General features: G+C 36.9%; 2 protein-coding genes across 4 annotated transcripts in view; one reads left to right on the forward strand and one right to left on the reverse strand.

The window, feature by feature from the left end:
* Positions 1 to 14,802, reverse strand: part of LOC113510533 (protein neuralized) — a 72,196-nt gene extending 57,394 nt beyond the window's left edge. Inside the window, exon 1 of one of the 2 annotated variants that reach the window (XM_031910529.2) lies at positions 14,474 to 14,802. In XM_031910529.2, coding sequence (XP_031766389.1) covers positions 14,474 to 14,501 — 28 coding nt within the window. In that variant the 5' untranslated portion in view covers positions 14,502 to 14,802. Of the gene's footprint in view, positions 1 to 355; positions 1,154 to 14,473 lie in introns of those variants that run through there. The other variant, XM_052899248.1, reaches the window with a different exon arrangement.
* Positions 14,803 to 14,923: 121 nt separating this feature from the next.
* On the forward strand, positions 14,924 to 27,361 carry LOC113510944 (GATA zinc finger domain-containing protein 14-like). Of its 2 annotated transcripts, XM_052899208.1 has the most exons (10): positions 14,924 to 14,991; positions 15,159 to 16,074; positions 16,409 to 16,582; positions 19,106 to 19,205; positions 19,932 to 20,054; positions 22,055 to 22,150; positions 23,224 to 23,341; positions 24,084 to 25,613; positions 26,395 to 26,481; positions 27,275 to 27,361. In XM_052899208.1, the coding sequence occupies exons 2-10, from the start codon at positions 15,935 to 15,937 to the stop codon at positions 27,304 to 27,306; spliced, it is 2,400 nt and encodes a 799-aa protein (XP_052755168.1). In that variant the 5' UTR covers positions 14,924 to 14,991; positions 15,159 to 15,934; the 3' UTR covers positions 27,307 to 27,361. The 2 variants fall into 2 exon arrangements, with proteins under 2 accessions (XP_052755168.1, XP_052755163.1); XM_052899203.1 differs by having other exon boundaries at positions 14,988 to 16,074.
* Positions 27,362 to 27,495: the final 134 nt, after the last annotated feature.

Consider the following 27,495-nt stretch of genomic DNA (forward strand, 5'->3'; position numbering starts at 1 on the left):
AGAATAGAAGAAGCAAACTGCACCTTACAGTGCATGACGACTTTTGTAAGACCATACTGGAAAAAAAAATAGAGGACAAAAGAGGAAGAAGACCAAGAAATAACTATATGGGACAGATAAAGAAAACACTGGGTGTCGTGTCGTATAGAGAGGTCAAAGATATGGCCTGAAATAGAGCTGGCTGGAACAGAATGCATAAATTAGTTGTACCGACAAGAGGAATCTCTTAAATAAAAAATAAAAACATATCTAACAAACTTTAAACCCACTTTTAATCTTAACGTATTTTTAAGGACGTTAAATATTTTTTTATGTTTTACAAAAAACCGTTAAATCTCTTATCTATGGCACTTACCGAGGCCGATCTTTTTCTTGATTTTCTTCAGCACTTTCATTTTTGAACCCTTTTTATCTTTGACAGGTGTTGTCTCTGGTTCGAGGGCCATTGGGGGAAGCACGAGCGTCTGTGGCGGTACGGGAGCCCCGTGCCCCGAGGCTCTGGGGCACGCGGGGCAGTGGCACGGTCCCCTGGCCTGCCGGACGCTCATGCAGCTGCTTACGCCCATCATTTAAAAAGATTTTACGTTCCAAATTCAAAACAAAAGAAAAAGGCAAAATCTTATTCTCTGCTAATTCATATCGAGCACATAAAAACTAAAGTCACAGTCACGGATTACGAAATACGGACACGCTTTTTGAATATCGAACGCACGAGCACTTCACGCGAGTTTGCGGTTAACGTATTTTATTTGTACACGACGAAAGAGACGTCCGCACGCGACGAGCCCTAGCGGCGGAGTAGCGTATGTAAGCAAACAATTACTCGCCGGCAACTCAACAAATGGCAGCCAACTTTAAGCTCGCGCAGTGAACGTTACTTTTCTCTCTTTCGTTTCGTTAGTGTTGGAGTGGGAGCGCGCCGCTTGTTATTATTTTCATGCGCTCCATGTCAACAAGGGTTGGTTTTATTTTAGGTCGGCAGATGATGCTGAAACAAAGGGTAGGTATGTTTCTGGCACAGTTCATACTAATGAAGACACTAACTTCACGTCGTATCGTAATATTTTGAAATTAATATAAAAATTTAATTAATAACAAGTACTTTACCAGAGGGAGACTCTGTACAAAAGTCGATTGCTTGGGTACCTCTGTCCCATTCGTGTTTCTACCGTGAAGCAGTTGTGTTTGCATGGCTGTGTTTCGGTTTGAGGGGTGGGATATGGCAGTGAATTTACAGGGTACAGAGGAATAACACCTGAGTCCTCAGAAATGGCAACGCATAGGGGGTATCATGGGCGAAACAGTACACTCTGTTATGTCCGTGGTACTGCTCATGTCTATAGCGACGGTTACCACTTTTCATCAGGTGGGCCGTCAGTTTGTTTGCCATTCTAAGTTGTATAAAAAAAATTATAAAGCTGAAGAGTTTGTTTGTTTGAACGCGCTAATCTCAAGAACTACTGGTTCGAATTGAAAAATTCGATTTTGTGTTGGATAGTCCATTTATTGAGGAAAGGTTTAGGGTATATAACATCACGCTGCGACCGATAGGAGCGAAGCATCAGTGAAAAATGTTGCAAAAACAGGGAGAATTATACATATTTGAGGGCTTCCGTTGCGTGGGCTGCGTAAACGGTTAAAGTTACTCAAAAAATATGTACGAAAGAATTATTTCTCTTTAAATGATCTAAAAAAAAGTCCGCGACGGTATATGTCTATCTTTTAAGATTGACTCACTATAACCTTTTTTATAGTAATTTGCCAGAGAGTTTTATCAACATAATAATATTAATCCTTATCATAATAACAGAAATTGACGCGGACGAAGTCGCGGGACACAGCTAGTGTAATAATAATACTGTAAGGCTGATATGATAATGATGATGTGAAGTTTGGAAAGAGGGAGACTTTGTACAAAAGTAGATTGCTTGGGTATCTCTGTCCCATTCGTGTTTCAACCGTGAAGCAGTTGTGTTTGCATGGCTGTGTTTCGGTTTGAAGGGTGGGATATGGCGTGAATTTACACCAAAGGATAACCGAATTAACACCTGAGTCCTCAGGAATAGCAACGCATAGGGGGTATCATGGGCGAAACAGTATACTCTGTTATGTCCATGGTACTGCTCATGTCTATAGGCGACGGTTACCACTTTCCATCAGGTGGGCCGTCAGCTTGTTTGCCATTCTAAGTTGTATAAAAAAAAAAGCATCAGTGAAGGATGATAGGTGATGATGTAAGCAGGTCAGTTCATCGTGACGAATTCCGCTAGAATTAATCACGATGATTTCCAGGGGGAACCGCGTGGAGGTCGACCTGATACACCCTGTACTGCAGCAATGGGTCAGTTAGACCCCATTACTAACAATCCTATTCCCCCCCCCTCGAATTGTACCATTGTAAAATCTACTTGAAACAGACACTATTTTAAAATAATTGGTCACTCATGTATTCATACATTTTTTTATACCCTAGAGGTGTGAACGTTGCTTAAAAATTATTTACTTTTTTGCATATTTTTCAAAAATAAATTAGTTCGCGTATTAAAAAAAAAAACACTGCAATAGCTAGTCATACTATTCACTTTCTATCTATCAGCACAGTTAGTGTATAATAATAAAACAACCAAGAAACCAATAGAATTCATTAATTTCTTGTAATAGTGATCAGAACAGTAAAATAAGATAGAAAAAATTTGACTTTTCTTTAAAATAACGATAACAAAGGTACTACTTATGATATATTTTGTTTCGTATTTTTTTAGGACGGACATAAGCTGAACTATAAGACGTTTCAAGGTTATCCATTCATTACCGGACACCTGTATATCCCTGGTACTTTTAATCACCAACATTGTAATTTTAAGTCAGTTCCGAGTCTCATTTTGGAAAAAAATAGGTCAAGATTTCGACCATTTTTTTGTGGACAATATTTTTTTTATATCCAAGGTGTTGTTAGATAATTCTGTGAATAATGTAACACCGTTAACACGCAGTCTATCCAATAATCAGGGGTCTTTGAACCTGGACCTTTATCTTGGCAGATGTGCGGGCAAAAACGCAGGCTCCACCACGCAAGGTGCGCGCGCATCTGTCTACGTGCTTAGATGCACTTTCTATCAGCTCGAGAGGTCACATTCTATATTTAAAAATGGCATTTCTATTTTTAAAAATAAAATGCCATACTTTTTTTTATATTTTTTTAAGATTTAGATGCCAACACTAACACTTGTAACTGATTGGATATAAACCAGAGGGAGACTTTGTACAAAAGTCGATTACTTGGGTACCTCTGTCCCGTTCGTGTTTCTACCGAGAAGTAGTTGTGTTTGCATTGCTTGTGCATTGTTTCGGTTTGAAGGGTGGGATATGGCGTGAATTGACGGACGAATTTGACGTACCTAACATGCTAATGAGGGGGAGAGGGATTGTTATGTGTAATGGAGACTGAGAATCCCATTGCTAGCAATATACCCAACCAGGTCGACCTCCTCGCGGTTCTCCCTGGAAACTAACATGGTTAATTCCTGATGAATTCATCATGATGGGCTAACTGGCCTGCTTACATCATCACCTATCACCCTTCACTGGTGCTCCGCCAGCGTATACCGATAGCGTAGGCGGGGCTACCATACCATTTTCACGCATCAAAAAAAAATGCAGTACGCAGTTCTTGACTATCCCAAAAAGTATTCCGCATGTAGATAGATACCTAGACAAAATAATAAAAGTACCAGGAACATATAAGTGCTAGGGAGTTCTTTGCAGCTGAAAGTACTTTTATTAGGAGAAACCTAATGTAGTTTTAATTAGTTAATTGACTACAGTCATAAGATTAATTGCTTCCGTTAATAGAGGACAGGATTTTGTAGCTTCGAGTTTCGTCCATCATTGTTAACCGACAACGATTGTAAATGGTATTGTGTATTTTAGTTGTACACGGTCAAATTGTGTTTTGGAACTACTAACAAAATCAAAAGACATTCGAATTTTAAAATATTTTGCGACTATGTTACGTCCCTAATTCTGAATAAAAAATTTTCTACCACAAAGGTGGCAAACAAGCATACGGCCCGTCTGATGGTAAACGGCCACTGTAGTCTATGGACGCCTGCAACACTAGGGGTGTCACGTGCGCTTTGCCGATCCTGAAGAAACCTTGATACACCGTATTTAAAAAACCCTATACTGTAGCCTCTAGAGAAAACCTCGGCAATGAATGCAGGGAGCAACTTTTAGGATTTCCTTTGTCATCGATAGGGTTTCCTCCAGTTTTGACCTCATATCAATTTTTTTGAGTACCGAAGCTGCTGTTTTTCTTTGTGGAGCAAAAAAATCTCTATGTACCCACGCAAAATTTACAATGTAAACTATCTACAAAATGTCTCGTCGTTTATCCATGCGTTCATGATCAAAGATACTTTTTTTTCATAATACTAGCGACCGGCCCCGGCGTCGCACGGGTGCACATTACATCACATTAGAAACCTCTAAAATTATCAGTGTTCCTCTACTGTATTATGCATGTATTATACATATAAACCTTCCTCTTTAATCACTCTATCTATTAAAAAAAAATACGTTGTGTAGTTTGAAAGATCTACGCATACATACAGACAGACAGACGGGAAGCGACTTTGTTTTATACTATATAGTAATAGTAATTAATGACACTGTAGCTTTTTATTGGTGATAGAATTTTTAAAATCGCTTGAGTAGTTTTTGAGTTTATCCATTACACACAAACAATAAAAAAAAAACAAATTATGTGAAAGACGAGCCAGTATGTGCAAAAAGCAGCCAGCTTTCTAGCATATATACATACATACATATCTGTCACGCCTGTCTCCCATTAGGGTAGGCAGAAACAATGGAACGCCAAATGCTTCGATTCAAACAAACCTCCTTCGCTTCCTCCACATTCATCAATCTTTTCATACACGCTCGCCGGTTACGGGTACTTTTAATTTGGCCCTTCTTCAGCACGTCGCCTGTTTGGTTAATATACTAGCATACTAATACATAAATATAAAACTGCATTATAAATAAATAAAATAAAACTTTATTTTTTATAATAAGCTTGAATCAACAGTGACCGTTTATGGAGGTATTAATCTAATATTTCTTGTGATTATTCTTAATCTATGTTCTGTAATCTTTTAAAATTATAAACAGTTTCTTCTTATGCATTGGTAACTAAGAACAAGGAATTATGAGTACATAGAAGGAATAATAAAATAAAAACTGTAAATCATATGGTTGCTTCCTTTCTTCTTATGCAAATATAATTAGCAAAAAGAGGACGAATCAAGAAAAAAGTATCCGATAATATATCTCACGTCCTCTTTTTGCTAATAATATTAGTATAAGAAGAAAAGAGGCAACCACATGACTTATTGTTTATATTTTATCATCCTTCTATGTAATTCCTTGTTCTTAGATTGGTAATATTGAGACGTCAGTGGCTAAACAAACAAAGTATGAATGTAAATCCCTAATAAAAAAAAAAAAGTTTTAATTTTCTCAGATTAGAACGTGTTCGAACCTCTTTTTTTTTTGTGTATACATTTTGCTCCTTTATGTTATTGTGATGTGAGCGTGACGCTAAATTATAATCAATAATAGCGCCAAATGTGTGGCAGCCATCTTGAACGATTGACATTTCCCTAACCAACTGCTTCAGATGTACTGTTAATCCATACATTACTATAATTGGATAAAGGTGCAAATATTTCAATGCAACCTGTTTTATTTAAAAGCAATAAAGTTGAGATTCGCTTGACATTACGAAACAAAGAAGCTGAGTTAGTAACTTAGTTGGTATAAAGAGCCTATTATCTAAATCAATAAAGACTACTTTCCTTTGTACGTAATAAGCAAAAGTTACTTGTCAATTACAAATAATAATAAACTCTATTTTACATAGAGATAAAGATCATTTTTAAAAGTGAAGATATTTTGCACGGGCGATATGTCAAACTACAATGTTGCAGAGGTCGACCGATTTTTTTTTTAATTGTAGGGTTGGAAAGTTCACGCGTAGAAACTAGAAATGGCGCGTGCCTGTTATAAACGTGTCTGTTATGGACGCATGTTGTTTTTTTTTTTAATTCATTTTAAGAATTATAGTACAGATAATAACATATATGCTAATTAGGTCATCCGATATTGGATAAAACTATCGGTTGTTTGAGTCGATTTTAATCGGAAAGTCTAAGACATACGTTGTTTTTTTTTTAATTCTTATTTTAGATGTCTGTCAATGTCTAATTAGCATTAAGTCCGCCATGTACACATATTTGTACTAATGAATAAATAAATAAATAAATGACTAAAAAAAAACAATTAATTAAGAAATATTTTTTTTCAAGTAAATTTAGATTTAAGCATTTTGGAATAATAAATTTTTTTCATTAAGTTAAAGAAAAAAAAATAGATTTTATATCCCCAAAATATATCTATGTATCTATATCTGACAAAACTAGTCATTTGGATTTAAAATAAATATTTGACGGAACCGATTTTTATAAAATATCTATAAGACCAATCTAAAAATACCATATATCCTTCCAAATAAAAAAAGGACGAGTTTCTCAATTCGTTTGTATTTTTTTTAATAATAACAATATAGTTTTTAAATGAAAATAAAATGGTTTTGCCATATTTATAGTAGGTGTTGTTTTTACGGAACAAATTCTTAAATTATTATAGTATATTACTCACCAGAGGGAGACATTGTATAAAATTTTAGAGACTTCTAATATGTCTGATGTGATGTAATGTGCACCCGTGCGAAGCCGGGGCGGCGTGCTAGTACAGAATATTTTCGAAAATTCTGAACTTCTCACTTTGTATCTGGATAGGGTTTAGTCCCGTGTGAGCCACATATTGATTGATGTCGCGGTGTTTTTTTTTTTTTCTAAGCAAAACCATAAGTAAAGTCAGCCATTGTCGTTTGTGTTGACAAATACAACGGCACATGCCTATTGCCGCCAGATGGCGCGTGCCATTTGCCGGAAGCTATTTTTGGTAAAAAAAAATCATCCATCAAGACGATTATAAATTTAATAAATAATAAATAGAACAATTTCCGTGGGGGAGTGGTGAGACTGGTTGCTCCGTGAAAATAATGTTTTGGGTTCGATTCTCGGTCGAAGAAATCTGGTAAACGAATTTCTAGATTGCCTCGAGGCTACTTCTGTGTTCAGTTTTTTTTCTAGGATGAAAATGGAATGACAACCTCGCTTGTGTTATCGGTATACTCTAGTGTGGTACCAGGGAGACATGATAGGCGAGGAGGTAGTCAGGTCAATTGGTACAACGTGACAACTTCATCAAGAACTAACCACGATGATCGCCAACGTAGAAGACGACAGGACATATTGCTAGAAATGGGGTCGTTAGTCCACGTTACTAACAATGCCCTGCGCCTTTATTATCATATATTTTATTTCCTAAATACACGACGCTTTGTTAATATGCCCAAGGGTATTTATTTTATAATGAATTTGCGATAAAACATTTCGGCAAGAAGCCGAGGCCTCGCAAGGCCGGTCGAATGCACTATTAACAAAAAAAAACATATTCGAAAGAAATTCAAATATCGAACATCTGTCTCGTAGGCACGCGCCATCACAGGCGACGGCCAATAGGAAAGCCGGAGAACGCGTGCACGGTGCGTTTTGAATTTTCAAGTTTGCGTGCGCCATATTGCGTGTGTGACGTTTACTTTTTTTTTTCTTTTTTAATATTTGAGCACTAAGTAAACCGTATTAAACAGCTGATAGCTTTTGGTATTTGTATTATTGGCATCTGGCTGTACCGGGTACTACAAACTACACGACTAGCGCTAAAATTAAAATGAATTTTCGATTTGTTAGTTTTTTGGGAATATTTGATACGCGATTACATCGACAAGGCCGATTCGAATTTCCCAATACTTTTTGCCATAGATAGATAGATAAATTATATATTCACCATTACAAGCACATAACTCATGAATTTATAAGCAGAACTAAAAAATTTTTAGGTGGTTTTATGTGTTTCTACGGTGAGAAGGCAACCAACTCAGTATTAAGCTGCGGAATATCCGCAGCGCTGGGCACTGAGTACAAATTACTGGGTACAGAGGAATAACACCTGAGTCCTCAGGAATGGCAACGCATGCGGGGTATCATGCGCGAAACAGTATACTCTGTTATGTCCATGGTACTGCTAATGTCTATAGGCGACGGTTACCACTGTCCATCCGGTGGGCCGTTAGCTTGTTTGCCATTCTATGTTGTATAAAAAAAAAATCTGCTAGTACCTTGTAAACTGTATGAAAAATAAACTTTGTATAATTTATTATTTATTTATTTAAAAAAAATTACTATTTTCAACAATAGTATTTTTTTTTAAATAAATAAATGGATTTTCTAAATAAAATAAATAAATACATGATAATGGAATGGCATACGCTGGCGGGGCACCAGTAAGGGGAACCGTGATGAATACACCTTGACTAACTATGTAATCCCGGCATATGGATACCCCTTCCTTTCCCATGGGCGTCATTAGAAGAGACTAGAGGAACCTAATGAGCGAGGGATGGCCAACAGCGTTTTTCTTAAAACATTACCAAAGCCTAACTGTGGTTGCCAACCCGCCTGCCAGGGGGTAAAGGGATTGTTAGTAATGGAGACTGAGAATCCTATTGCTAGCAATATACCCAACCAGGTCGACCTCCTCGCGGTTCTCCCTGGAAACTATCATGGGTAATTCTTGATGAATCCATCATGATGGACTAACTGGCCTGTTTTCATTTTCATCTATCACCCTTCACTGGTGCTCCGCCAGCGTATACCGATAGCGCAGGCGGGGTTACCATACCATTTTCACCCATCAAAAAAAAAAACCTCTGTCTACCACATCAAGGATTACAGAAATTCGTGAGAAATATTAGTTTTTTTTTTTTTCATTAAAACATTCACCGTGGGAGTGCAGTTTACAATGTTCCCTTCGGCTTGTGTGGGCGTTCGAGGTTTGTTTTTAATCGTTTCTAATTAGGGACAAAGCTTCGGTCCCGGCTAATAATCTCACGGTCCACATGTATGTACGTGTTACAAAGGGCTTCACTCTAAATGGGTAAGCCATTAAACGAAGGACCGCTCTAGATAGATAGATAGATAATTTATTTGCAGCACACAAATTACAACATACATACACAAAAAGAAAAGCGAGATATCATAAATGACAAAAAAAAATACACAAAGCCAAATACAATTTTCGTTTGTGAGTGTGCCATAGCAATACAAAATGGCCACAACTCAGTTTATTGCTTCGCCCTCAAAAGAGCAAAGCACTGATATTCTGTTGCGGCCAAAGGGAATAAAGTAACAATAAAACAATACCGCCAGACTATCCATACAGAAAAAAAAAGATTAATATATAGTAAACAGACAGATATGACAGTCCACTAGCACTCTATTCCGTTTCAATAGAAATTAATGAAAATGTTTCAATACAAATTAAAAATAGACATTTGTATAATCTTAACACTGTGATACAAACTTGCTGTTCCATAGTATCGTTTTTTTTTTATGGGTGAAAATGGCATGGTAACCCCGCCTGCGCTAACGGGATAAATAAATATAGAGCAATATTTGTCTATCGCAATCTATTTGTAAGATACGCTATCAGGGGACCCCATATTAACCCCTATGGGGTTAAAAAACATGTCTAATTTGCAGAAACTGACAATTGTATTGAACTTATGTGACAACGCTTGGAGAAATGTTTTGTACCTCCCATGGGTTATGGAAAAATCACGTTACTTTCGTGTGAGTAGTTAGTTGAACTGGTTGCACAAAGGACAAAGTTATGCCTTTGTCAGAATCAAATGATAAAAAAACCAGGTACTTGCATCCATCAGCTGACTTCAATACTTCCTTTGCATTTCTTTGCTGAATAAAAAAAAACAATATAATGCTATTCTACCTGGATTAAAAAAGAATAATTTGTACTGTATTGGTATAGAAATAAAGTTCATTATAGACTGCTTATTCGAAGTCCAATTTGCATTCCAATTTCAAACCATTAAATGAATTCTATTTTTGAAATGATAAAGCCTATATCGTTTCGACAAAGTCGAGTCCATTTTGCATAAAACCTCTTTGCACGTGTTCAACAGAAATTATAAAAAAATAAAAGACAGGTAGACATTGCGCTACAGCTGATAGTCAGCTGTTTCGATAAATAAAGAGCAAGGAACATCCAACCTTATAACTTTATTATTAAGATATAGTTTTATTTAATTAAAATAAACAAAGAATTTTGCTATATTCTTCATGTTAAAATTTACAATAATAGTCTTTATTCATATATAGAATAAAACCTATTCAAAATATTTTTGTAATTATAGACTGTACGCATAATTACGATTAGAGGAGAAAGCGTCATGATTTATTAACCGACTTCAAAAAAGGAGTTCATGTGTTCCACATTATATTTTTTGCTTTAAAAACACAAGTACTTCGTTTATAAGGAACTAGCTATAACCCCCGACTTCGTTTTAAATAAACAAAAAATTATCAATAATTGTGTAAGTTACAATACTGCTAATGTAGGGGGGAAAAGGGATTGTTAGTAATGGAGACTGAGAATCCCATTGCTAGCAATATATCCAACCAGGTCGACCTCCTCGCGGTTCCCCCTGGTATGATAGTTTTCATGATTAATTCCTGATGAATTCATCATGATGGGCTAACTGGTCTGTTTTCATCCTCATCGATTACCCTTCACTGGTGCTCCGCCAGCGTATCCCATTAGCGAAAATACTGCTAATGTCATAAACTAGTTATCAGCGGCGGCTTTGTTCTCGGAAATACATAAATTAATAATATTAATACGTGAAGCAAAAACTTTGTACACCTTTTTACGTAAATAGCGCGGACGCAGGAGTATGAAATTTTGCACACATATAGTTTATATAGAGAAGGAAATACAGAATGATAATATTTTTTTATAATAAAGTTATGCATAAAAATACATTAAATCAATGAAAAAAAAAAACATTACACACACTACCATGTACTTGACACACACACGTATATACACTCTTTTGTTTATTGTTAAAGTCTGTGGTCGAATTGAGAATAGATTAATACTGTCTGTCTGTAATATTATTTGTGTATAGTCTTACTGAACGTTGAAACATAACCATAATAAATTCATTTATTACAATATAATATGTTATGGTCGAATTTCGACCACGGGGCGATCACTAGTAATAATAAATACACAATTTTGCTTCCTTCCTAGTTTTTTTATATGTGAAAATAGTATGGTAACCCCGCCTGCGCTAACGGGATACGCTGGCGGAGCACCAGTGAAGGGTGATAGATGAGAATGAAAACAGGCCAGTTAGCCCATCATGATGAATTCATCAGGAATTAACCATGATAGTTTCCAGGGAGAACCGCGAAGACGTCGACCTGGTTGGGTATTACTTTTTCCCCCATCTTCCTTCAGTTTCTTTTAATGGGTGATAATGGAATAGTAACCCCGCCTGCGCTAACACGTGGTACACGGTGGCGGGGCACCAGTGAGCGATGACAGATGAGGATGAAAGCAGGTCGGTTGGCCCATCGTGACAAATTCCACTAGAATTAGCCACGACGGTTTCCAGGGCGAACCGCGTGGAGGTCGACCTGATAAGGTGTATTGCTAGCAACGGGTCAATTTGACCTCATTACTAATGAACCCTTCCCAAAGGGATTGTTAATAATGGAGACTGAGAATCCCACTGCTAGCAATATACCCAACCAGGTCGACCTCCACGCGGTTCCTCCTGAAAACTATCATGGTTAATTCCAGATGAGTTCATCATGATGGGCTAACTGGCCTGTTTTCATTCTCACCTATCACCCTTCACTGGTGCTCCGCCAGCGTATCCCGTTAGCGCAGGCAGGTTACCATACCATTTTCACGTATAACAAAAAAACCCTTCCCCCCTTCCTTCATAGTTAGGTAAAACTAAGTTCCCTTATCAATAATTTACATAGTAAACAAACATGACCTTTGAAACTCTAATTGATAGTAAAAAAATTATAGCAAAACAATATCAACTTGGATTTTAATTATTTATTTCATAATATATGTAACATTGTTACATTAGCATTACCAGAGGGAGACTTTGTACAAAAGTCGTTTGCTTGGCCACCTCTGTCCCATTCGTGTTTCTACCGTGAAGCAGTTGTGTTTGCATGGCTGTGTTTCGGTTTGAAGGGTGGGATATGGCGTGAATTTACTGGGTACAGAGGAATAACACCTGAGTCCTCAGGAATGGCAACGCATGGGGGTATCGTGAGCGAAACAGTACACTCTGTTATATCCACGGTACTGCTCATGTCTATAGGCGACGGTTACCACTTTCCATCAGGTGGGCCGTCAGCTTGTTTGCCATTCTAAGTTGTATAAAAAAAAACATGGTGAATCATATACAAGACACATCATATAGGACTTTTTATAGACAACTTGTTTTGGGCCATCTTTTATTTTTAAGGGGTGATAACGGAACAGTAACCCAGCTCGTACTAAAAGTATATGCTGGTAAGGTACCAGTGAGAGATGATAGGTGAGAAGGAAAAGTTTAGTTAATTAGCCCATAATAATAATAATATTCTTTATTATCAGGTACTTAACCCATAGAGGTACAATTGTATTACAACATGCTCCGATAACCTATAAAAAATATAACAAACAAAACATACAAAAAAACACATAAAAATTAAACATACATACATACATACATATCTGTCACGCCTGTCTCCCATTAGGGTAGGCAGAAACAATGGAACGCCAAATGCTTCGATTCAAACTAACCTCTTTTGCAAACAAACTTCTTTATAAAAATTAAAATACATAGAAAATTTATAAAAAGTAAAGTAAGTAATATAGCAAACACAGTTATTAGATAAAAACAAGAGAACATTCTTTAATGTTTCTGTCTTGGTGCACGGACAAACAATACTTTTGAATAGTATTATATATATATACCATAGTGACAAATTTAAGGATAAATTATTCATCATGGTTTCCAGAGGGAATCACATGGAGGTCGACCTGTTTATTGATAATTTTATTTATGTTTGATATAATGAAGCATGAGCACTTGCGCCAAGCAATAAAAAACACATATTGAAATCCACTTATACTTTTATTATATTTATCTATTACAATTTCCTCAGCCATATATATTACTTATTACAAACACCCCAGAGAGAATCATTCAGCGCCCTCTCGCTTACTCTACTGTAACTTCTCTTCCGTTGTCTATGTGTAATGTTGCAATTGTTAAAAATAATAATTGTGGAGGCTGGAGATATAAAACAATTAAACTCAACACTGTTAGGGTATATTGACAACAATGGAGATAAACCTCCCCATTACCAACAATCCCTTTCCCCCTGAAATGTCAATTAGATGATACATCATGATTCATATAACTGGAATTCAGCATGATGGTTTCCAGAGAGGGCCACATGGAGGCCAACCTGTCAGGGAATATTGCCAGCAATGGGGCTGGTAGTCCACATTACTAACACAAACAGATCATTAGGGACCGAAGAGGTACCATTCCAGTATCATCCATAATCCATGATCAACAGACTTTTGGTGATTTTTAAGGGGGACACAACATACATACAAATTATGGATATGTGTGGGTACTGAAAAAAGCATATAATTATATATTTTGCATATTATATTTCATATAATAATCTGGTTTCTACACTTATAGTATAGTAGGGGGAGATGGGGTACATTGATACATGGGGCACATAGATACAGTCAATATACATCAAAAACAAAAATCATGCAAAATCATACACCCTACACGCACACTAGCACGGAGCAATGTTCACTCAACGATTAGCGCTTGGCACGTTCAGACCTGTTTCTGATGTTCTATACTATTTAAAAAACAATGTTGGCATGACTATCTAATTTGTTATTTAATAATTAAAGTAAAAAGACATTAGATATTAAGACATATTTTTTAATTCCAAACTATTTCACCTATTCCAGTTAAGTATGTTTATTTTATGAACTGTCAAAACAATAAAATGATATAATCGAGATTGTTTACAAAAATGCCGAGTAATTTAAAAAAAATCAAATTTTAAAACATCATTTGCTAATAAATATAAATAGTTACAATACAGTAATGATTCAAATTTTTTTTTAAATATAATTTAGACTTCTTAATTGCATTTCGGAGACTCAGATAAAAAATCAAATTTATATACTGTTTTAAAATTTAAATTTGGAATAACTACCAACGTAACTTAATTAATTCATATTATAAATAATACTGGCTCATTTACTTAACATAACTGCAAAAAGGTTATATAAAAATTAAATATATTAATTCTAGTAAGATTCCAATAAGAATATTTAACATATTGTTTACAATAAAAAAATTAACTGCACTTACCGGGCATCGCGCTGCCAGTCTGCCCCATTTTGGCCGAATTTAAATTTTAAATCCACACTCGAATTAACACAATTTATTTACTATGTAAACACATTTATAATGGTTTAATTAGTAGTCCATAGTCTTATTAAACACGTAAACTTGAACTATGATCTTAGAAACGCATGTTTACACTAATTATTTAAATAAATGGTTGATTTCATTATTTTGTTTAGACATGCCGTATTTTTTTAATAAACTACGTACTTAGGCACTACGTTACAAGTTACACTACTATGCTAAGTTTGGTTAAAATTATATTATTGCACGAGATTACTTCACATTATTGCAGATAATTAATAAGTTTTTAATTATTATTATTACATGGGTTACTTGACCACGATTCTGATGAGTTAATATTGTGTTTGACTTTGACATTGACAGATTTAGCTCAGCTTTTGTGCAACATAAGTTGAAGTGAACACAAGTGGTGAAAAGAAATTATAAAAGCCTCTATACACTTTTATTAAAATAAACTTGTATGTTTATATCTTTATTATATTCCATAATTAGTGATATTATTGTTATAGCTAATGCACTGTGTCCTAGTCATGTAAAATAAATATTCTGTTTTATTTTTTAAACTATATTATTTTTATTCCTGTGCTTAAGTTTGATTTATAAATAAAATATTTTGTCATTTCAGTGTTGCCAATATGTGGTGAATCCCTAGACTTCGGAGGAGTTATTTTTCTGGATCTAAAACTTACAGCAAATATTATTTATTCTTCTCCATTCTAAGGTTGCCTGGAAGAGATCGTTATTTAGCGATAAGACTGTCCATTGTTGCCTCTTTATCTTGGTTTTATGTAATGAAGTTTATGTAATTAAACATTCATTTTGTTTGTATACATATTATTAATCTTTATATGTGTATAATTTTTTGAAGGAGTTATTAAAAAGTTTTCATACATGCGTTTATACTTTAATAAATGTAAAAAAAATTAAGTAGTAAAAATAATCAAACGTAATTTCTATTTTTTTGTTAGGGCTCTCTTAGTTTTTATAAGAGGGTTTATATTTAATTTAGGAACTTAATAAATTTAATTTGTATCACTGAAAAACAATAATTTTTTTCACCAAACTTAAATAGTATTTTGGTATTCAATAGCGTCATAATTTTTACCGAATTGTTTAATTTGCGATTAAGGCTATATATTCATAATTATCAAGTTAATCATCAATTTATTTAAATGGTTACAATTAAATAATTATATAAAATAAAGTAAATGTTATTCGTAATGGTGAGAAAGGGCCAAAGTTATTGACTCTGTAAAACCGGAGTCATATTACTGGCAACACACATTAAAAAAACATAAATTTAAAAATTGTTTATCGCCTATCCGTTGCTTAACTCATGTTTTTGTTTATGTTTCTTATTATTTAGTTCCATGTTTTGTTGACGGAGTATCAAAATAAATCATGTCCTTACAAGTGAATGATAAGAAAAAGGCTTTGCAACTTCAGAAAGAGAAGTTGCTCGCTGAAATCCGATATTACGAGAAGAGAATTGAAGAATTTCCTAACTGTTTAAACCGAAGTTTCACTCTAGATGATTGCAGGTTTGAACATTTATACTGCTTTTTTTAATGGATTGTAATGGAATGATATCCTCGCCTGCGCTTACAGAGTACACTGGCACCTGGTGCCACCTGGCACTGGTACAAATTCACCAATGAATTAATCACGATGTTTTCCAGGGGGAACTGCGAGGAGGTCGACCTGATAGCGTATATTGCTAGTAAAGAGTTGCCCCATTACTAACTTGAATCCTCGAACTATGCCAGCCTCATAATGTCTGATAGTCTGTCAGTTCATCAGGGACACCTTTACCCACAGATATAGCCGTTTTGCATCATAGGTCCCATTAACAAATAAAAATACGAAATATTTCAGCTCCGACTCCGAAGAGGAGTTTCCTATCAGAATAGAGCACAGCCGGTCTGTTTCCGAGCTCAAGGTGGAACAGTCTGTGCTGAAGACCCGGCTGCAGGCCACACAGGAGCTGACCAACCTGGAGGTGCTGCAGTCAGAGGTGAAAGTGCTGGTTGGAGAACCTGAATTCACTGGGTGAGGAATTACACTGTAGTTGATTTAAAAGTTTGGAATTTATTTATATATTTAAGCCTTAATTTTAAATCAAATTAAAAATATATATAAGTGAAAAATAGTAAAAAAAATCAAAACAATATTTTTATATATTTATTTAAAAAAAACATTTGTTAATATGTAAACAGCCAAACATTAAAATAAAATCGATTATAGGCGCTCAATGCGATTTATAACCCCGGTATCAAATTTGAAACTTCAGAAATTTAAGGGTTAAACTAAGGACCCGCCCTGGCTACGCATGGGTGCACATTACATCTCGTCACATTAGAAACCTCTAAATTTATCAGTGTACCTCTACAATATTATGCATGTATTATACATATAAACCTTCCTCTTGAATCACTCTATCTATTAAAAAAAAATTATAATATGTTATGTAGTTTGAAAGATCTATGCATACATAGGGACAGACAGACGGGAAGCGACTTTGTTTAATACTATACAGTGATATATTAAATATATTTTTAGGATTTAATTGAAAGAATTAAATAATTTTACTTTAGTAATTTTAATCAATATATATTAATATAATAAAGAGGGAAGGTTTGTTTGTTTGTATGTTTGTAACGGATTAATTCAAAAACTAGTCAATAGATTTTAAAATCCTTTCACATATAGAAAGCTACATTGTCAGTAAGTAAGGCTATATTTTACTTTACTTTTAGAATAAAAAGGAAAACATATAAAAAACTAAATGAATGTAGAAATGTTTGTGCAAAGGACCTAACTCAGCATATGTCGCAGTTTCATATCTGAAGCTACGACATTGAGTTTCAGTAGGCCCTAAATACGTAACTAACGGACATCATTCAATCAGCTTTTAACTGCCCACTGTTGGACATAAGCTGGGGAGGCTTTAGGGGGTTTTGCCAGTAGTTGTTACGCTTGGCAAGCGATTGGAAATCATAGACTTTGGAGATGTTTAAATAGGGACGCTGCTGCCCATCCCTCGTCCTCCCTTAGTCGCCTTTTACGACACCCACGTGAAAGGAAGGTGTGGCCTATTCTATGCCGGGACTACACAGTCAACGTTAGGCTATATATTATTTTCTAATTTTATTGCTACTTTTTTCAATTTATTTATGTCCAAAATGATTTTAATTTTACATTTACACATAAATGTAATTTTACATTACATTTATGTGTACTGTGGTGGTAATGGTGGAGAGTTTTTTTTTATGTGTGAAAATGGTATGGTAACCCCGCCTGCGCTAACGGGATACGCTGGCGGAGCACCAGTGAAGGGTGATAGATGAGAATGAAAACAGGCCAGTTAGCCCATCATGATGAATTCATCAGGAATTAACCATGGTAGTTTCCAGGGGGTACCGCGAGGAGGTCGACCTGGTTGGGTTGCTAGCAATGAGATTCTCTGTCCCCATTACTAACAATCCCTTTCCCCCCCAATGGTCGAGATTTGGGCAGCAGGGTTCCTCTTAAAACATCGCCAAAAGCCAAGCAGCGGTTGCTAACCCGCCTGCTAAGCATGGGAACTGCTTGCAAACTTCCCCAATGGTAAACTGCCATAAGAAATGACTCTGTTCCTTTTGACATTCTATTTGGAAGACATATGTTCAGCAGTGGCCAAATAACTATGACGATACTGTGACTATATTTATTTATACTTTATACACAAAAAATTATATACTTACGTATAATTTATCTATCCTAATCTACACTAATATTATAAAGAGGAAAGATTTGTATTTTTGTGTGTATATGTATGTTTGTAATGAATAAACTACTTCGCCGATTTCAAAAATTATTTCACCATTACAAAGCTACATTCACCCTGAGTAACATAGGCTGTATTTATTACTAGAAAACATTAGGGATCTTTACTAAAACTTTAGTAACGTAACTCGAGGTGTAAAAAAATGCTATAAAATATCTTTGGTCGCGTGCGCTGCGGAAACTATTGGTGATAGAACAAAAAGTATGTTCTACAATATTGAAGGAAATATCAATAACTACAGAAAACTTCACGACACTATATGTCCAACTATTATCGTTATGTCACAATAGCCACTTTTTACATTTTAAAAAGCTGATAGGTTTATTCGCGCGGTCGGCAGTAGACGTAACTGATATTGAATATTTTTTGACGATTTCAATGGCATTTTTTTGGCGTAGTTTATAAATGTCCACCCGTGCGAAGCCGGGACGGGCCGCTAGTATGTACAACAGGCGAGCTTGGGGGGAAAGGGATCGTTAGCAATGGAGTTTATCAGCCTCATTGATAGCAATATGCCTTAGTAGGTCGAGCTCCACGTGGTTCCCCCTGTAAACCATCGTGAATAATTCTTGTTGAATTCGTCACGATGGGCTAACTGACCTGCTTCATCTTCACCTATCATCCTTCACTGGTGCCCCGCCGGTGTATACCGACAGAGCAGGTGGGGTTACCATTCCATTATCACCCATTAAGAAAAACAGGCGAGCTTGGCCCTGTAAGAGTTCTAAAATTATGTTTACTTGCAGCGAGCCCCCAGTGACAGAGGAGGGCGTCTGGCTAGAAGTGACGGCGGAGTGCCGCGTCGACCTGGTGCCGTTCTCCATTATTTTCTGCGTGCATAAACCTGTTAGTTTCATACCATTTTTGTACTTTTAACTGACTTCAAAAACTTTTCTTTCTTTTCATGTTTATTATCATGTATACCCAGAGTGAGACTTTGTACAAAAGTCGATTACTTGGGTACCTTTGTCCCATTCGTGTTTCTACCGTGAAGCAGTTGTGTTTGCATGGCTGTGTTTCGGTTTGACGGGTGCGATATAACAGTAAATTTACAGGGTACAGAGGAATAACACCTGAGTCCTCAGGAATTCCAACGCATGGGGGGTATCATGGGTGAAACAGTATACTCTGTTATGTCCATGGTACTGCTCATGTCTATAGGCGACGGTTACCACTTTCTATCAGGTGGTCTGTCAGCTTGTTTGCCATTCTAACTTGTATAAAAAAAAACATAATTTGGTCAGTTGTAAATAGATTTTTTTTAGTGGATGAAAATGGCATGGTAACCCCACCCGCGCTATCGGTATACACCGGCGGGGCACCAGTGAAGGATGATAGGTGAGGATGAAGCAGGTCAGTTAGCCCATCGTGACGAATTCAACAAGAATTTTTCACGATGGTTTCCAGGGGGAACAACGTGGAGGTCGATCTAATAGGGCATATTGCTAGCAATGGGGCTGTCAAACTCCATTGCTAACAATCCCTTTCCCTTCAAATTTGAAGAGTCGTTAAGGCGCTAAGAGGCAACAAAGGAACACATTTCCACGTTTATAATATTGATAACAATTTCAGAGTCGAAAGTTTGGCGCGTTCTCGTACCGGAAACTCCGTGTGGCGGTGGTGAAGGCGGCACACGAGACGGAGCTGGCTGCTTCCGTGCTGGGGACCGTCAGACAGCCCAGCGATGCCGTCGAGGTAACACTGTTTGCTTTATACAACTTAGAATGGCAAACAAGCTGACGGCCCACCTGATGGAAAGTGGTAACCGTCGCCTATAGACATGAGCTGTACCATGGATATAACAGTATACTGTGTTGTCTATGATACTCCCAATGCGTTGCAATTCCTGAGGACTAAGGTGTTACACCTTCGTTGTCTTGGTTTTAAGTTTTAATCCGTCCTGGTTTGGCGGGTAGATTGATAGGAAGGTAAATATGTATACCATAGTGTTAATGATGTGCGTTTGCGTTTTGATGATGAACAGATGATATGATGATGATGATGAATAAATACACCTAGTATTTGAAGCGGTTTAACTAGGGTAAATAAAAAATAAATAATTTTGAAGCGTTGATGTAATATAAATTTGATGTAATGCACTGAAGGTTGTTTTGCATGTAAGTTACAATTTGAAACCTAAAAGGTCATGTAAATTTCTCCTGCGTTATGATTGGCGTTCTCGCGATGTCGTGATGAGCGACTCTTGTGACTGGTTGATGTCGTGTGTTGATTGTCTATTAATAACTTAGCAGTCGTCCATTGGCTTTACCCCTGAAAACGCTTCATTGTACGCAGGAGCGAACAACATTCATGGCATATTGTTAATGCTTTAACACATAGTCTTAATTTATTATATCTGCTGCAATACAAGGGGTATTACGCGCGCGTTGCCAACCCTGAAGGAACCTCTGTATTCCTTTTAAAAAAAAAACCAATGGTGTAGTCTTTTAGACATACCTTGACGGGGAGCTTTCGTGGAAGGAAACATGTCTGAAACCGCGTTGTACGCGATCATATTGAACAATTCCTCTGAGCACAGTCCGTTGTACAAGCAGTAGAATACGCAGAGTGAGGCAAAATTTCTCCTAAGACTTAAGGGTTCGAAACCTGGGATCATCGACAACTCTCTTAGGTCGTCATTGCATTGAGTCGAAGGGTTCAAGCTGGTAAGCTAGGTAGGTAGAATAGATTTCCGATGAGAACAATCTTGGTACGTCCGTTAACCAGCTCTTGATTTTAACTGAGAGATCTAGATCTAGCTGCAGTGCAATCGTCATCATAATTTCAGCCAGTATCCGTCCATTGCTGGACATAAGCCTCCCTCATAGACTGCCATAGAAAACGGTCCTGAGCCACCTGCATCCACTGACTCCCTGCTTCGCATTTTGGATCGTCACTCCACCTAGTGGGGGGTCGTCCTATACTGCGTTTTCCCGTACGTGGTCGCCACTCAAGAAGCTTTCTTCCCCATCGGTTGTCGGTTCTTCGAGCTATGTGACCAGCTCAAGTGCAATGCAGTACAATAGGGAATCTATGGTTGATTGGGAGAGAATGCTTTTAGCATTAAGTCCGCCATGTACACATATATGTACTAATGAATAAATAAATAAATAGAGAATCAAAATTGGATTGATAAGACTTTATAGTAAATTAAAATCCTCTATACAGTACCGTTCTAAAATACTTTGTCATAATCGAAGGAAATTCAGTGTTTTTTTTTCTACCACAAATGTGATAAACAAGCATACAGCCCGTCTGATGGTAAACGGTCACTGTAGCCTATGGACGCCTGCAACACTAGAGGTGACACGTGCGCGTTGCAGACCCTGAAGTAACCTTAAACTGTGTATTGGGGGGAAAGGGATTGTTAGTAATGGAGACTGAGAATACCATTGCTAGCAATATACCCAACCAGGTCGACCTCCACGCAGTTCCCCCTGGAAACTATCATGGTTAATTCCTGATGAATTCATCATGATGTGCTACCTGGCCTGTTTTCATTCTCATCTATCACCCTTCACTGGTGCTCCGCCGGCGTATCCCGTTAGCGCAGGCGGGGTTACCATACCATTTTCACCCATCAAAAAAAAAAACCTTAAACTGTGTATATCTATTAGGTTTTACAGCACACGTAATAAGCCTCCAGGCCCGGCTTATGGATTTTTTATGTAGTATAAATATGGTTTCCTTTTCAGGTGCTCAAAAGCTACGCAGTGGCGCATCGCTCCAGACGGACGACCCTCGCGCGGCTCGCAGAGAAATACGGGAACTCTTTGTTCATGGAGCCTATGGTAAGAATATTTACCAGAGGGAGACTTTGTACAAGTCGTTTGCTTGGCCACCTCTGTCCCTATCGTGTTTCTACCGTGAAGCAGTTGTGTTTGCATGGCTGTGTTTCGGTTTGAAGGGTGGGATATGGCAGTGAATTTACACGGTACAGAGGAATAATACCTGAGTCCTCAGGAACGGCAACACATGGGGAGTATCATGGGTGAAACAGTATACTCTGTTTTGTCCACGGTACTGCTCATGTCTATAGGCGACGGTTAGAACTTTCCATCAGGTGGGTCGTCAGCTTGTTTGCCATTCTAAGTTACATAAAAAAAAATACGGGTAAAATCATTTAATCATCATATCTGCCCTTAACTGTCCACTGCTGTACATGAGCCTTCTCCTTGAGAGGTAATGTAATGTAAATAGGACTCTGTTGTAGCCTCTCATTTGGGCCATTGTTCGTATAAGTCGTGGCCAGTACAGCCAACCCAGCTCCGCCCAGAAGCACAGAAGCTTCCTGGGTTCTTCACAGGCCTTACAGAGCGACCTCACCGTTCCGAGGATTTCTAAACGTTCATGGGCCACAGCGTCACATTCCAGGATTACGTCATCAGCCATTTCTTCTAGCTGACGTCGAAACAGCCTCGACATAGAAAGCTGTCTGTGGCTTCTTGAGAGGTTTTGTCAGTAGTAGCAACGCTTGGCAGGCGGTTTGGCAACCGCAGTTAGGCTTTTGTGATGTTTTAAGAGGAACGCTGCTGCCCATCCCTCGACTATCATGGATTGGGTAAAAAGTTTTTTTTTTTTGCAAATTAGAATACCAAACATGCTGATGGTCCACCTGATGGAAAGTGGTAACCATCGCCTATAGACATGAACAGTACCATGTTTAGACTCCGTTTCCAATAATCTTCCCAAATAATTTTTTGTTACATTATGTTCTCCAACTGGATCCCCCTGAAAACCATCGTGCTGAATTCCAGGTGTATTCATCACGATGGGCTAACTGACCTGCCTTTTTATTCTCACCTATCATGTTTTCCTGGTACTATGCCAGCCGTTCCATTATCATTAATTAAAAACCCCACAGGCCGAGGGTGGGTACCTGTTGAAGTGCGCCGACCTGCTGGAGATGTCGTGGACCCTGCAGAACAAGTCGCGCGTCGCACCCTTCCAGCACCGGATGAAGTTTGAACTTGAATACATGGGTAAGTCTTGTTTCAGATCTATAGTTTTATACAAATGCAGAGAAATGCTAAACAAGCTGACGGCCCACCTGATGGAAAGTGGTAACCGTCGCCTATAGACATGAGCAGTACCATGGACGTAACAGAGTATACTGTTTCGCCCATGATATCCCCCATGCGTTGCCATTCCTGAGGACTCAGGTGTTATTCCTCTGTACCCAGTAAATTCACGCCATATTCCATCCTTCGAACTGAAACACAGCCATGCAAACAACTGCTTCACGGTTAAAACACGAATGGAACATTCATCAATTGAACGTTTGCGGGAAAGAGATCCTTTGAAACCTCACTGTACATTTGACCATTTTAGTTCTAGGTTTCTATTGATGATGAATTCCTTATGGTAATGGGACTTGAGTTAAAATAAAAATAAATACAATTTCCATGCAAAAACTTACTTAAAAAATAAATTGAATTTTAATCTTTATATACACTTGATGATATAATACAGCTATTAACTGTCTACTTCTGAACATAGGCCTCCCCATGGAAGGTTTTGCTAGTAGTTATGCTTGGCAGGCGGGTTGGAAACCACAGTTAGGCTTTGGTGATACTTTAAGAGGGACGCTGCTACCCATCCTTCGCCCATTAATTTCTCTTAGTCGCATCTTACGATACCCACGCTAAAAGAAGGGGTGACCCATTCTATTCGCAGACCCCGCGGCTATGCACTCAATTAATTCACTTTTATTATTTATTTCAGCGGAGTCATACATAAAAGCAATATCACAAGTCCACAAACAGCTGTCCGATCCGACGATCACTACAGACGAACGCACATTACTGTTGGCGAAAATAATCAACATCGTCCTCGAGGCGAAAGGTCCAACGCAAGAGCTCTACGAAAGCATGGAATCGGACCCCGAGACCGCCAGCAGCCTTCGGAGGCGCCGCACTACATTAGACGAACCGGATCCGGCAATTGAGTATCCGGTGGTGAAAAAGAAAAAAGATAATGAAGTTATGGCCCCACCTAAATCTCTGCCTAAAAAAGTTAAAAGAAATAAAAATAAAACAAATGAAAGTAATATTGAAAGTGATAACACTAAAACAATAACTGCTGATGTAGGAGAGAAAACTCAAAACGATGAAGGCGTGGAATCGGTTCATAATGATGTTTCGGAGGGTTCATTAAAAAGTACAGAAAATACTAAACTCAAGGAAAACGATAATGTCATAAAAACAAATAAAAAATCAAATAGTAATGATAATCATAAATCTAAAAGTAGAGAAAATAAAGAATCAAAAGATAAAGAAAATAAAGTTGTTAAAGCAAAATCAGTTAAAATGTCGAAAAAACTAGATCACCCAAAAGGTGATAATATTGTTGATAATGAAGATATTACCGAAACTAATAGTAGTCATGCAGGAAATAAAAATAGCAAACATATTTCTAAATCTGGGAAAAATACAGACAATCCAAAAGAGAAAGGAGATAGAGTTGTTGATAAAGTCAATACTAAAACTAAAACCAACGATGAACATGCAATTGGGAAAGCTAATACAAAAAACAAAAAAGTCGACGTTGCAGCACAAAAAGGGGAAAATGCAGACGACCATAAAGATAATGTAGACAGTAATCCAACAAATGAAAAAAACACTAATAAAGATGGGAAAACAGTTAAAAAAACTGTTAAAAGAGTGAATAGCGACAATCAAGTACAGAATGCTAAAAAAATTAAAACTAATAATTTGGTTGATAGAAAGAATCAAGATAAAGGAGACAATTCGAATACAAAAACAGTGGCTAAAGGCGTAGAGAACAATAAAAAAGATATCCCTGGAACCACTAATAAAGGGACTCATATAGAAAATAAAAAACTAGAAGGCAATAAGGATGCACAAATAAACGAAGCAAGCGACAATAACAAAATCGTGTCCAATGCAGCAAACGAAAAACGTACACAGAAAATTGTTGAAAAAAATCAAACTGTTAAATCGAAAAGTAACAATGCAGATACGAAACAGAATAAAACATTTAAAAATAAAAATAATAATGATATTAATAAGCAAATTTTAAATAAAATCACAAAAAATAATCAGGAGAATGAAAAAAACATAACAAACACAGTCGATAAGAATGTTAGAAAAGTTATGAATCAAAACAAACCCATATTTGGTAATAAATTATTGAGTAACATAGGTAATGGAATGACTAAAACTAGTTCTAAGATACCACAAAGAGCATCAGCGCAGGGGTTTTTGAAGAAGAACCATCTACGAATCAGTCCAAGTAAGTAAATTTAGCCATTTCAACCAACTTCACCAGAGGGATTTTGTATAAAAGTCGTTTTGCTTGGCCACCTCTGTCCCATTAGTGTTTCAACCGTGAAGCAGTTGTATTTCGGTTTGTACGGTGGGTTAGTATAAGGCAGTGAATTTACAAGGTACAGAGGAATAACACCTGAGTCCACAGGAATGGCTTCGCATGGGGGGTATCATGGGCGAAACAGTATACTCTGTCATGTCCACGGTACTGCTCATGTCTATAGGCGACGGTTACCACTTTCCATCAGGTGGGCCGTCAGCTTATTTGCCATTCTAAGTTGTATATAAAAAAATAATAAATCTAATATATAAAATTCTCGTGTCGCGGTGTTTGTTACCAAACTCCTCCGAAACGGCTTTACTGATTTTTATGAAATTTTGTGTGTTGAAATTGGATAGGTCTGAGAATCGGCCAACATGTATTTTTCATACCCCTCAATCATAAGGGTGACCCTAACATAAGACATAAGGGTGATTTTTTAAAAAATATTTTTATTTTATTATGATTTAGCATTGAAAAATACGTACAACTTCAAATTTCCACCGTTTTACGATCAACTCCTGTTTTTTAATCGCGATTTTTATATACCGCAATAGGGTCGCAAGATGGCGATCGAATATAATATTTGTAATACGATAAATTTTCATGTATAGTTCTAGAAATAATGTATATGGTAAAACAACGTTTGCCGAGTCAGCTAGTTAATAAATAAATCTTTAATTAATTTACATGTTTGCCTTGTCAGGGATAACACCGTCTAAATTCAAAACGGGCTCAGTACAGAAGTCAAATGGCAGAATTGCTCCTCAAATACCCATCACGAGTATACCAAGTAAGAGGGATAACTTTTTTATAATTTTTTTTTTCTTTTTATCTACCTGACAACGAGGTCATTGCTTCATAAGTACATAATTTGCTTATTTATTTATTCACAATAGTGTTTGCTGTATTTACATTATTTTCACCGGCACCTTTCCTGCACTGGATTACCCAAATTAAATTATTTTCTCTCTAACTACACTGGGTTGGCTGGAAGAGATCTCTTTCAGAGATAAGTCCTCCCTTGCTAACAAGTTGTTACACTAATCGTCGCATGTATTGTTTTTTTGTATTTTATGCATGAAAAATTATTAATTCACTCTTGCGCCACCTGCCCATTTCTATCTGTTCTCCTTTAACTAAAGGTTGTCTGTAAGAGATTGCCCTGGCGATAAGACCGCCTTTTGTACCTTTATGTGTATATTTCAATCTGAATTTATGTTACTGTATTTCACTTGAACGGTAATTTTAGTAAAGTGTTTTAACTGCCCCCATTGTTAGCAATTCTCTATATCAGATCGACCTCCACGCGGTTCCCCCTGGAAACCATCGTGAACAATTCCAGGTGTATTTATCACGATGGGTTAACTGACCCGCCTTTTCATTCTCGCCTATCATCCTTCACTGGTGCCCCGCCGGTGTATACCGATAGCGCAGGCGGGGTTACCATTCCATTATCGCCCATTAAAAAAAGTACCCCTTAGTCGTCTCTTACGACATCGACGTGAACACGGGTAACAAGTTTATTTTAATAATATATAAATATTTTTATTTTTTCTTAATCTTACATTTTTTGTTTTTTTCAGGGCTACTGAAAAAACCGGTGACGAAAATTTAGAACGAGATCTTGCATTTTGTATTTTTGTTCATAAAATAAATATTATAAATTCAAATGTTTTTCATTTATATCATTTTGTAAACGTTTTTGTTTTTTTTTTTTCGTTAATTACACTTCTTACGCCATACAGCTGCGCCATACTCTTTTTTTCTTTTTTCCTCTACCCAAAGGTTGCCAAAAAAGATGGTT

This window comes from Galleria mellonella, unplaced genomic scaffold (genome assembly GCF_026898425.1).
Source record: "Galleria mellonella isolate WM207_F2 unplaced genomic scaffold, CSIRO_AGI_GalMel_v1 utg121, whole genome shotgun sequence".
NCBI classification, from domain to species: domain Eukaryota; kingdom Metazoa; phylum Arthropoda; class Insecta; order Lepidoptera; family Pyralidae; genus Galleria; species Galleria mellonella.